The 12980-nt window shown below is 46.4% G+C and overlaps 1 protein-coding gene across 2 annotated transcripts in view; it reads right to left on the reverse strand.

Moving 5' to 3' along the window:
• CCDC175 (coiled-coil domain containing 175) overlaps window positions 1–12980 on the reverse strand; it is an 87096-nt gene that overhangs the window by 43587 nt on the left and 30529 nt on the right. For both annotated transcript variants that reach the window (XM_082274837.1, XM_082274836.1), the window contains exons 2-5: window positions 9811–9896; window positions 7333–7444; window positions 2231–2366; window positions 35–263 (exon numbers count right to left, since the gene is read on the reverse strand). In XM_082274837.1, the coding sequence (XP_082130963.1) occupies window positions 35–263; window positions 2231–2334 (333 nt within the window). In that variant the 5' untranslated portion in view covers window positions 2335–2366; window positions 7333–7444; window positions 9811–9896. The remainder of the gene's footprint in view (window positions 1–34; window positions 264–2230; window positions 2367–7332; window positions 7445–9810; window positions 9897–12980) is intronic.

Below are 12980 nucleotides of genomic sequence, written 5' to 3' on the forward strand. Positions count from 1 at the left end.
GCAGATTGAGAGATTTTAGTCTGACAATGCACACCTGAGCTTCCAGGCTTTCCTTTTCTGCAGTAAATTGTTTTTTTTCAGTGACCATATCCTCAGCTAGATCTACGGTCTTGTGCTGGTACTCAATAACAGCTTCTTCAGCCTCCTTTCGCTTGCTGTGAGTCTGGTTCACTCGGATGCTTTGATTGGCCTTGTCTGCCATCTGCTGGTTGAGCAGATCAACTGCTTTTTGATGTTCATTCCACAGTGTTCTTCCCTGAATTCTAGAACAGACACAATTACGGTACCATACAGTGCTCCCAGCCTAATAAACTAACATGTCATAATCAAGGAGTGATGGATTTTATAAAAACTCTATTAATTGTAGGAAGGTGTGTTTTAAAACTGTTAAAGTGGTAGTAAACTTCGCTTTTTCACTTGTAACTAATGGTAAACTTATAATAAAGCTCACCTGTAGGTAAACATCTCCTAACCGTGCTCCGTTTAGGAGATATTCACAATTTCAGCAGCCGGTAACATCAGCAGCCGGTAACATCATCGAGGCTCAGCCATTCAAGCGGCCGTAGAGCGTGGACCCAGAAGGAAGACTGTGAGAAGCTGACAGTGTGCAATGAAATCATAGTAAGAACATTCAGTAGAGGAGAGGATCCTTTATAAGTGTGCTTGACAGAAGTTAAGCTAAAGTTATGTTTTTTTTGCACTGTTACATGGTCCAGTTTGGACTAATGCAAGTATGCATGTGCTATACCTGGCCGATCCCTGTGCAGGCTGGAAATCATTGTAGTAGGCACTGTTTTTATGGAGATCACCGCTACCTCCCAGGTTCCCTGCCAAATGGCTGCTCTACTGCTTAGTAAACCTCATCCAATCAGAGATTAGTTTGTATTCATTGAGAAATTGCAACATGTCCTCTGAATGGCGCCTCCTGTGTTTACTAAGCAGCAAACCAGCAACTCGGCTCAGGACCCGGAAGCTAGTAGCTACTACAGAAATTTCCACCTTACACTCAGATTGGCCACATATGGCACATACAACATATTTACATTGCTCCAAGCTGGACCATGTAACATTGCAAGAAAAAAAAAAAAACATACCTAAACTTCAGCTTTAACTTCTCTTGTACTAAATTTACTTACTATGATTCATTGTACACTGTTAACTTTTCACAGAAGCTGCAGCAAGTCCGATACAGCCCGTCTCATTTCCTGGCCTGAGAACATCCAGCATCATCTATCCCTTTCCTGCCCAGCCTTACTGTACCTGGCTTGCAATACTAGGGTGGCCACTTCTCCAGATTGATATTCACCAATTAAGTCTTTCTGATATTTGTATACCTCCTCACAAGAGCCAGCCCACTTCTCACATTAGGACTGAGGGCTCTTACGAAGAGTAAGGAGGCAGATTGATGTGATGTTTTCAGGACGCTATATGTACAGCACTTGTTGGCTCCTCCCACAAATCATGATCTGCCTGTATTGCATATAGAAGCACGCAAGCCCCCATGACATCAACAATCTAATAAGGTGGGTAATGAAAACCGAAAGGTTTCAGTGAAAAAAATGTAATTAGCATGGTAAGTGCTGTGTACGGAGGATCGAGGGAAAGAAAAATATGAGCAGATTAAACTTACACTTTAACAAAACTGTACAAACGATCTATATACAAGAAAGCTAAAGGGTAACCGTAAGCATGAACTATCTCTAGATCCCACTGAAAATAATTTGGTTACGCAACCAACCCATGTCAATGGCTAACTTGAACATCTATTACTTCTATGCATGTATGGACTCATCATACCATTCCTACCTTTGCATCAGGCCCAAAAGTTTAGCTTGGATGCCCAATAAAAGAATCTTTAAAATGTCCCCAGAATTTTTTTTTTTATTAACTGTTTTTTTGCTCAAGTCATGTTGGAAAGCCAGATTGTGAAATCAAAGATAGGCACATCAATTCAAATTACACAAACAAGACTTTTGAAGAATAGAGGTGAAAATTTGCAACTAAGCAAAACATTCAGATCATACTGGAGCATAAGAAGCCACCGTATGGTCCCAAAAGAACTGATAGGTATAGTCACTGCTCAGTCTTGCCTATAAATCAGCCATGGGATTCTTTCTTGCCCTATAAAGAGTACGTTTTAAAATACACACTTGTCAGAATATATTGCACACTAGTTTTATTTTTTTATCTTGCCATTCCTGAATGCAGAAATAATAGAAGGCAATATTACCCAAGAGAAGAATTCAGTTCCTCAAAATCCAGTTGTTTCTTCTCAGTGTTTTCCAGTTCCAGGGTTATACTTCTCAGTTCATTCTGTAACCATTGCATCTCCATGGAGAGACACTCACGAGCACTTGTGACCGCAGCTAAATAGAAGGACAAATAATTCAACATACTGGGTCTATGGATTTAAAGCCAACCCCAACATTTTTATTTTTTTTGATAGAGTGGCAAAGGGTTAGAATTTTTATCAAGTTTCATTGCCATCCAAGTCCTCATTTCCGGTCACGGTACAGTGAAAGGAAATAATTAGAAAACTCCCTAAAATAGACACCAAGAGAAACATGTATGAAAGGGATTAAAAATCGGTCAGGTTTATACTGTTGTTGGGGTATTACTGTCCTAGTTGTACTACTTACCCTAATTTTTTTCAAAGCCCATAGAATTCTCAAGGTCATCACTAGAGGGGTCTTCAGCAGGAGTAAGGAGGTCCTGATTCCCCTATATAGATCTTCATTAATCACAAGAGGTCCTGATTCCTCTATACAGATACTAAGCTATAACTAGAAGGGTCACCAGCAGGACAAAGGGTACTCCTTAATCAAGAGGGGCGAACTGTGGCCATTGGGAGTAGAAATTGTCATGGCATCAGCTGCAGTAAACAATACAAACAATTCCTCCACCTAGTACATGTAAACATGTACTAGCAGGAAGAATAGTGCCCAATTGTTGGTGTCAGTGGGAGGAAAAGTGCCCCATCGTTGGTGTCAGTGGGAGGAATAGTTCCCCATTGTTGGTATCAGTGGGAGAAATAGTGCCCTGACGTTGATATCAGTGGGAGGAATAGTGCCCCATTGTTGGCATCAATGGGAGAAATAGTACCCCATTGTTGATGTCAGTAGTAGAAGGTATGCCCTATTGTTGGGTGTCAGTGGGAGGAATAGTGCCCCATTGTTGGTGTCAGTGGGAGGAATAGTGCCCCATTGTTGGTGTCAGTGGGAGGAATAGTGCCCCATTGTTGGTGTCAGTGGGAGGAATAGTGCCCTATTTTTGGTGTAAGTGGGAGGAATAGTGCCCTGACATTGATATCAGTGGGAGGAATAGTGCCCCATTGTTGGTGTCAGTTTGAGGAAGGGTTCCCCATCCTTGGCATCAATGGGAGAAATAGTGCCCCATTGTTGATGTCAGTAGCAGAAGGTATGCCCCATTGTTGGTGTCAGCAAGAAGAACAGTGTCTTGTATCAGTGGGAGGAAAAGTGCCCCAGGGGCCAGATAAAATAGCCGCATCTGGCCCCCGGGCTGCCGTTAAGAGACCACTGCTCTATATAGATTTTTAGTTATCATTAGAGGGATCACAAGCAGGAGGAAGGAGGCCATTATTCCTCTATATAGATCTTTAGTTATCATTAAAGATATCACCAGCAGGAGGAAGGAGAGGCTATGTATTTTCCTAAAGTGGTTCTAAAGGTCCAAAGTTTTTTACCTTAATGCATTCTATGCATTAAGGTAAAAACCTTCAGTGTGCAGCTCCCCCCCCTCCCCCAGCTGCTAATTCTTCTATATAGACATTAGTACTGACTAGAGGGATTACCAGAAGGAGGCCCTGAATCCTCTATATAGATCTTTAGTTATAATAGGAGGGATCACCAGCAGGATGAAGGAGGCCCTGATTCCTCTATATAGATTTTTAGTTATCATTAGAGGTTTCACCAACAGAAGAAAGAATCACCTGATTCGTCTATATAGATGGGATACTAGAGGGATTCGAAGAATTACCAGCACGATGAAGGAGGCCCTGATTCCTCTATAAAGATCTTTAGTTATCATTAAAGAGATCACCAGTATGAGGAAGGAGAGGGTTGTGTTTTCCTAAAGTGGTTCTACAGGTTCAAGTTTGCACTCTATGCCTTAAAGTAAAAATCCTTTAGTGTGCAGCTTCCCCCCCCCCCCCAGCCCCCCTAATACTTACCTGAGCCCCACCTCAATCAAGCGATGTGCAGGAGAGCCTCGCTGTCTGGGGACTCTCGGTCCTCATTGACTGAGGCAGCAGTAGAAGCCACTGGCTCCTGCTGCTGTAATCACATCCAGTGAGCCGGCGGAGAGAGCGGGGGAGGAGCCGAGCCCCACCCTGTGTGTAAATGGACGCACAGATCGTGGCTAAAGAGCGAGCCTTCTCGAGTTCTCCCATAGCAAGAGGCTTGCTATTGGGGGCTCTTGGCAGAGGGAAAGAGTCAGGACCGCTACTGGGGACCCAAAAAAAAGAGAACTGGGGCTGCTCTGTGCAAAACCACTGCACAGAGCAGGTAAGTATAACAAACATGTTTGTTATTTTTAAAGAACATTTTTATTTTTTCAAACAACACCTACACTTTGCCTCTGTGCAGGAACTTCCTGTAGCAAAGGCCATTCACTGCTGCTATCTTCTTGTGCAGGGTGACTGGTCTTGTCTCCGCCCCTTCTGTAGGTTTCTGCAGACAGCTTGAAGTGGGTGGACCTGGGTCCATCCCACAGCTCTGCTCTCTGCACAGGCTATGTACAGCACACTGATGATGTCACCACTATTTTAACAAAGTAATATCTAGGTTGGCAAAAGCAGTTGGTGCACCATATCCTTTATGGTGACTGACAAATGCATTTACAGTCCAACTCCATTAAAATGAAAAAACCTACCCCTGCACTACAAGGGTTCATTGCTTGTTTAGATTAGGAGCAGAGCATTAAGGGAAAAATACACTGCTCTAAACAAAATAAGGGAACACTTTTTATTCAGAGTATAGCATCACATCAACTGAACTCCTGGTATATTAATCTGGTTAGTTAAGTAGCAGAGGGGGTTGTTAATCAGTTTCAGTTGCTTTGGTGTTAATGAAATTAACAACAGGTGAACTAGATGGGCAACAATGAGACGACCTCCAAAACAGGAATGGTTTTACAGGTGGAGGCCACTGACATTTTTTTTCCCTACAGAGGTTGCACAAGCAGTCCAATTCCTCCAGGATGGCACATCAATATGCGCCATTGCCAGAAGGTTTGCTGTGTCTCCCAGCACAGTCTCAAGAGCATGGAGGAGATTCCAGGAGACAGGCAGTTACTCTAAAAGAGCTGGACAGGGCCTTAGAAGGCTCTTAACCAATCAGCAGGACCGGTATCTGCTCCTTTGTGCAAGGAGGAACAGGATGAGCACTGCCAGAGCCTTAAAAAATGACCTCCAGAAAGCCACTGGTGTAAATGTCTCTGACCAGACAATCATAAACAAACTTCATGAGGGTGGCCTGAAGGCCCAATGTCCTCTAGTGGGCTCTGTGCTTACTGCCCGACACCGTGGAATTCGATTGGCATTTACCATTGAACACCAGAATTGGCAGGTCTGCCACTGGCGCCCTGTGCTTTTCGCAGATGAGAGCAGGTTCACCCTGAGCACATGTGACCGGTGTGAAAGGATCTGGAGAAGCTGTGGAGAACATTATGCTGCCTGTAACATTGTTCAGCATGACCAGTTTGGTGGTGGGTCAGTGATGGTCTGGGAAGGCATAGCCATGGAGGGACGCACAGACCTCTACAGGCTGGACAATGGCATTATGACTGCTATTAGGTATCAGGATGAAATCCTTGGATCCATTGTCAGACCCTACGCTGGTGCAGTGTGTCCTGGGTTCCTCCTGGTGCGTGATAGAGACCGGCCGCATGTGGCGAGAGTATGCAGCCAGTTCCTGGAGGATGAAGGAATTCATACCATTGAATGGCCATGCACACTCGCATTTTGAGTTGCTACAATGACATTTCAGCAAAATGGACTAGCCTGCTGCATCATTTTTTCCCTTTAATTTTTAGGGTGTCTTTAAATTCAGCCCTCTGTAGGTTGACAATTTTCATTTCCATCAAATGATATGGAATTCTTTCGTTTCTAACACATTACCCAGTCCATATCAGTATAGATATCCAGCATGATATTTTTTCCCCATTGAGATCTGGTGTGTTTTCAAAGTGTTCCTTTAATTCATTTGAGCAGTGTACTTACTTTGCTCCTCGCGCCAGCAGGCTCCCTCCAATGCTGCGACTGGACTCCTGCAGCTGCTCAATAAGCTGTGACTGGCTCGAGTCGCACTTTAGCCTCCTAAACGTACAGTGCAGACTCTGCCCACAGACTAGAGCTTCAGGCAGAGGAGGAGAGTGCTGGAGCTGGTGGGAGCAGGGTGTAAAAGTAAGTAAAGCTTTGTACATAAATCCCTAGGCATTAGAAGCATTTACCCTTGCAATGTAGTGGGTGGGGAGTGGTGCACATTGCAAGGGGGAACTTTTTCATTTTCTTGGAGTTGGGGTTTAAATAAAAGTTTTTGGGTAATTAGACCCATTCTCCAATCTGAGCCGCTGTCTGCTTCATGTGAATCCACCTTGGAGCTGCATGCAGGCAGCCCAAAGACGTGGATGCACATACAGCGGCTGCACAGACACAATAAATTGCCAAAATTTGACATGCGGACAGGGGCAGGTGCATGGATCTGAAGGCAGACACTGTGCATTCGGATTCATGCAAATCCTCCTGCCCAATGTCAAATTTTGATATGCGATTGTGTATGTGCAGCTGCTGCATGTGCATCCACATCTATGGGCTCTCTGCCTGCAGGTCCAAGGTGGATTTACACACAGCAGCTCAGATTGGGAGACGGGTCTGATTGTCCATCTAAATGAGCTCCTAATATTTAGTCTTAAGGAAATAAGGGAAAGGCGGCCATGATTGAACCTTTAAATATTTTGGGGTATGAATAAAGGTAAGGTTCAGGAGGGTAGTAATATTAATATGATCAAGACCATGGGGACATAACCTTAAACTAGGAGGAGAAAAGTTCTAAACTAACCTTGAAAAGTATTATTTTACCAATGTATTTAATGTGTGTAAAAAAAAAAAAAACAGGCAGATTCAATGGACTACTTGGTCTTTTTCTGCCATCAATCTTCTATGTTTCAGTGTTTCTTGTCCTGATGACACAGGGGCAGGAAATGATTTGAAATGTTCTTGGGGTCACAGACAGCAATAAAAACCTTAAAGGTTTTCTAACCTTTTCTAACTCTATCCAAACGCATACAATATAATTATTATTGATAAAACATTACCTTCTATCTCCTTTGATATAATTCCAGGAAGATGCGTGACTTTGTACCGAAGCTTGCTGTTTTCAATTGTCTCTGCTTCCAGAAGCTCACGCGTAGCCCTTCTACTGTCCTCCTAAAGGTATGGAGAAAATTAAAAAAGAAACACAACGAAAAACATTGGTCATGTATCTCATAGGATTTTAATTGGGCATCAAAGAATAGCTATAACCTAAAAAGGAGAACTATAGAGGAACAGCATTGCCCTCCTAGGACAGAATGCATGCTAGGACTACAGGCCACCTCCTCCGCTCCTTATCTGCATAAAATAGGGGGGGGGTATGTTTTGTAGTCCAAAGAAAGAACTAGGCAGGGTTGATAACACTGCTAACTGATACCGGTGTAGTAGAGGCAGAGTGCGCAGGAAGTTAAGGGCTCTTGATTTCTGGCAGGATTGACAGGTAGGCAAGGTTGGAGGAGAAAATCTTTGTATCTCTGAGTGTTGTTGCATTCCAAGTTTGGGTCATGTATCCCAAAGCCACATGACTCAAATAACATGGCCTGGAACCAAAGCACTGTACAACCTGCAATTTACTGCTCTTTAGCATGTTTCTTCTGATTTTCCTGCCCCTGCCCTACCTCCCTATTTAAGCCTTCTAACTGCTAAAAACAAACATGTTATACTTACCTGCTTTGTGCAATAGTTTTGCACAGAGTAGCCCCCGTCCACTTTTTTTCAAGGGGCCCCCAAACGGTCCTGGCTCCTCCCCCCTGCCGAGTGCCCCCAATAGCAAGCCTCTTGCTATGGGGGCATTTGAGCAGGCTCGCTCCCGAGCCACGCTCCTGTGAATAATTACTGTCCATTCATACACAGGGTGTATCTCTGCCCCCCCCCCCTCTCTGCTTTTGGCTCACTGGCTGTTCCCGTTGCTGTGTGAGCTATTGGTGAGAGAGAGACCCGGGAGAGTTCCTCCAAGCAAAGTTACACTAAATTAGAAAGACATACAAAGAGAAGTTGTTTTCTGGTAATAAAGGTAATAGACACTGTTTTTAGGATATTAATTCCAAAAGTGAAAACAAATTGTTGACAGACAACCTTTAAGGAGCTTAGGCCCAGTTTAAAGGCATTATAAACTTTCCTAACTGCACCTTGAGTTTTTCACCTGCATTAGATGTGCATTGATCATGTAGTCTCATGGTATCATTTGTTGCCCTGTACACACAATCTATAGTAGAGTTCATTTGTCAGTAGTTTCTGTTTGTGTTCAAACATGAGACATGTGGCATGGCACTTTACAGGTTAATGCATGACTTCTGTCTGTAGTCATAGAACTGACATTTTCCGTGACAAAACTATATATCCCACAATCTCTGGCTCTCTTAGTTGCTTGTGTAGGTGAGATCTACATATTAATTAGATCTGACACAGGCACAAGCAGGCAAAGCATTCACAAACACACAGAGAGCTTACTAATTCAGCTTGACGTGACGACGAGATGACGTGTTTCCTCATATTAGCATCCCAAAAAATTTGTGACACAACCCCTCCTCGGCACGGAAAAGCATTCAAAATGCCAAGTTTGGCTGTTTTAAATGCTGTCAGTTTTTTTAATGTGGCGCCGAGTACCCGGAAGTGATGTCAGATTTTTTACATGGAGACCTGATCAGAGCCGAATGCGTCTTTGATCGGGTCTTCAGCAGCCGTGCAGGTAGGATGCCCGGGGGACGTCCCCTCCCGCTCCTTGTAATGACAGCCGAGCGGCTTCCCAGCCGCATCGGTTGTCATTACAAGACAGCTGACCGTCGGCTATGGACGCTGGCACTGAGATGATGCCTCTAGCTGCAGGCATCACTCCGGTACAGCACTTCCCGAAATATCGGCAATATCGGTAACCCTCAGGGGCCGATTCCGATATATCGGGGAAAGTGCATATCGGCCCCCGATATATCGGCATTGCCGATAATCTGTAAATCCCTACATTGGATACTGTGTGATATGGAACAGAAAGTGGTCCTGTCCCCTCGGCACATAAGGACAGGCCAGCTGCAGTGATACATGGACATAGGGGAATCAAGCACGTATGACACAACAAACCGCAGATACAACATGTGAACCCACCATTACAAAATAAGGCAAAAAACACAAAAATTAGAACTACAATAATATCTAGCCAAATCAATGAGAATAGTTGAAAGTGTACAATGCCTTTAATAATTAATACCATCCTCCACATTTCAAAACAAAAAGGAGGCCGCTAGATGTGGATCTGCATATATCAGCAGAGGATTCATAACTAATAAACACAGCTCACTGGAGTGATCTAATCCCATCTGAATGCACTACAACAACATACATTGCCTGTAGGTGAGATGTGCCTATAGTTGTGTTCCAAGAGAAAGTCATATTTTACATCTGTTACCATTTCTGCAGAACTGCCCAGATTCTAACATGAGCACAAGTGAGCTTATTGACAATTGGCTCAATAGAAAAAAACTTCTTACCAATTCTTTAACAGCATCAGCTACTGCCTCTAAATGCTGCAAGGCTTCTTCATCCAACTTTGGATCTTTTTCCTTTAGATGTTTCTCTAAAAAAAAATAAAAAATGTTAATAGTTGCATTAATAGCCCAATAAACCAATACAGTATGTTACTATAGTGCAGTTGCGCAACATACACAGTAAAGCGCTGTGCAAACTGTTGGCGCTACTGTATATAAATCCTGCATAGTAATAATATACAGTAAGTAATAAATATGTTTGTCTTTTTTTGTAGCATGTACTGCAGCAAAGGTTAACCACTTAAGCCCCGGAAGATTTTACCCCCTTCCTGACCAGGGGGTATTTTGCGATTCGGCACCGCGTGACTTTAACGGACAATTGCGCGGTCGTGCGACGCTGTACCTAAACGAATTTGACGTCCTTTTTTTCCTACAAACAGAGCTTTCTTTTGGTGGTATTTGATCACCTGTGCGATTTTTTGATCATGCGCTATAAACAAAAAAAGAGCGTCAATCACTTAGCCCGCACCCTGGTTTTGGTGGTTTGGGATGGGGGGTTGGTGGGAGAGGTGGACTCTGGGCTGTTTTCCGGGGACCTACGGGCATGAACGGGGGGTTTTGGGGGGCTTGAACATCTGCTCCCTCCTGGTTGGGCCTGTGGGGTACATTGGCGGGTGGGGGTTGGCGGACATTGCCGGGCATTGGGCTTGCATTTTTCTGACTGTATTGGGGGAGGGGGGCCATTGCTATTGCTATTGATATTGTGGGGGGGATGTGTCGGACCTCTCGGTGGGGGACGTGGGCCTTCTGACTTCCTGGAGGGGGGTCCGAGTAGCCACACGGTTTGAGATGCACGGGGTGGCGGGAGGGTTGGGGGTGGGGATCGGACCCGGCCCACTAGGCTGACCCCTATGGTGATGGTGTTGCGCTGGCTCACCCAAGGGACCTAAGGAGATGGCTGCTCGGACCCCCTCTCCATCGGGGTACTGTTAATTTACTGCAATTACTGTTATAGTTATGGGTTATGTTCACTAGCTGCTGTTCTTGATATGTGACGGAGCTGTGTGGCCGGCTGTGGCTCTCTGCTTCTGGCTCTCTTCTGGTGCGGCTCCGTACTCGCTTCTACCGCTCTCTTTACATGGACGAGCTCCCTGCCATATGGGACCAGCCCGATACCGCCCACGACGGTCCCTTGTTTGCCCTACCGCCTCGGTCTCCTTCCTCCAATTGCCCACACCTGGGGTTGGGCTGGGTGGAGGGCCGGAGGCTGCGGTTCAGGCTGTACCTGTCTACCCACATCCCCAAATAGGCCTGCGCGGGAGTGCCCTTAAGGGTCTCCGAGCGCCTGGTGGCTTAGCTGCCCTTTAGTTGGAGCGGGGTGTTCCCTACCCCGGCCTCCTTTTCTACTTGTCTGCTTTTCCTCTCAGTCTCTGAATTTTCTTTTCCTTTTTTTTTTTTTTTTTTTTTTTTTTTTCTCTTTTCTCTCTCTCTCCTAGTCTACCCCTCTTTTTCCCCCTTCTTTCCGGCTCCCTTCCTTCCGTCCTACCCGTCGTCTGGTACTTCTTTTCCCTAGCCCTTTTTGGTCCCTTCCCCTCCCCCTCGGCATGGACGAACTCACGGTGGTCTCCCTGAACGCTAAGGGGCTTAACGTCCCAGAGAAGCGTAAGGTCCTTCTTAACGAGTTACATCGCCGGCGGGCTGATGTGGCGTTCCTCCAGGAGACGCATTTCCGCTCGGACCGCCTGCAGCGACTGACTAACCGGTACTACCCCACTTCCTATCACTCCACGCACGCTGCTGCCAAGTCACGGGGGGTATCCATTCTTGTGGCGGCAAGGGTGCCTTGGACTTGCCAGGACTCCCTGCTAGATCCAAATGGCCGTTTTGTGTTTCTGAGGGGCACCATTGGGGAGACTATGGTGACACTGGCGAGTGTCTACGCCCCTAACGATGGCCAGGACGTGTTTATCGCCCGAGTCCTTAAAAGATTGGCCTCCTTTCAGGTGGGCCAGCTGATCTTGGGGGGCGACTTCAACGTCCCGCTATCCCCGACGGTGGATACGTCCTCCGGCGGCTCTTCGGTGCCCCACACTTCACGGAAACGAATTCTTCGTGCTCTCCACGAAGCTCAGCTTATCGACGTGTGGAGAATGCAACACAATGGGGAACGCGACTATTCCTTTTTCTCGCCACCCCACAGGTTATACTCCAGAATAGACTATTTTCTGATCCCGCATTGCCAGTTACACGCGGTGCTGGATTCCACGATCGACACGATGACTTTCTCCGATCACGCGCCGATTTCGCTTGTGTACAAACTGGCGGATGGTATGCGGGGGAAGACGCGGTTCTGGCGCCTGAGCGACTCCCTCCTCAATAACGAGGAGGTCCGGTCGGACGTTCTGAGGGAACTTACGGAATTCTTCCGGACCAACACCACGGATGACTGTGATCCGGGGACTATCTGGGAGGCCCATAAGGCAGTCATTCGGGGAGTATACCTGAAACATGGTGCTCGACTGAAGAGGCTGAGATCTCAACAACTACAGCGACTCTTGGGGGCGATTCACCTGTTGGAAACCTCCCATAAAAAGCACCTGGATCGGTCAGATGAACAGGAACTGTTCGTACTCCGCCGCCAGGTGCAGGATCTTATGTTCTCCAAAGCCAAGGCAGACCTGCAGAGGGCACGGCATGCCTTTTATATGGAGGGGAACAAGTGCGGGAGGCTTTTGGCGGCCTCGGTTAAGGCGCAGAGGCTTGCCAATTTTATACCCTGTATCACATCTCCCTCGGGGGGTTCCGCTACTCTGCCCGAACAGATCGCTGGTGCGTTCCGGGGCTTCTATGACTCTTTGTATAACCTCCCGGACCACGGGGGCGCTACGGCCGCCGTGGAGGAATACCTGGCCTCGGTGGTCCTCCCATCTTTGGGTGATGAGGCCAGGGGGGAGCTGGAGGCCCCCGTTACCCTGCGGGAGCTTCAGACAGCGGTGGGATCTCTGCAGGCGGGGAAGGCTCCGGGTCCTGACGGCTTCACCCTGCCTTATTACTCCACCTACCTGGAGGTCCTCGGACCTCACTTGGTGGCGTGGCTTAACCTGCTGGGCAAGGGGGAGTCGTCTTTTCCACCGGACACGCTTCGGGCTCACATATCGGTCCTCCCCAAGGAC

The sequence above is a fragment of the Pelophylax lessonae genome, assembly GCF_965119305.1.
Source record: "Pelophylax lessonae genome assembly, chromosome: 13".
In the NCBI taxonomy this organism is placed as follows: domain Eukaryota; kingdom Metazoa; phylum Chordata; class Amphibia; order Anura; family Ranidae; genus Pelophylax; species Pelophylax lessonae.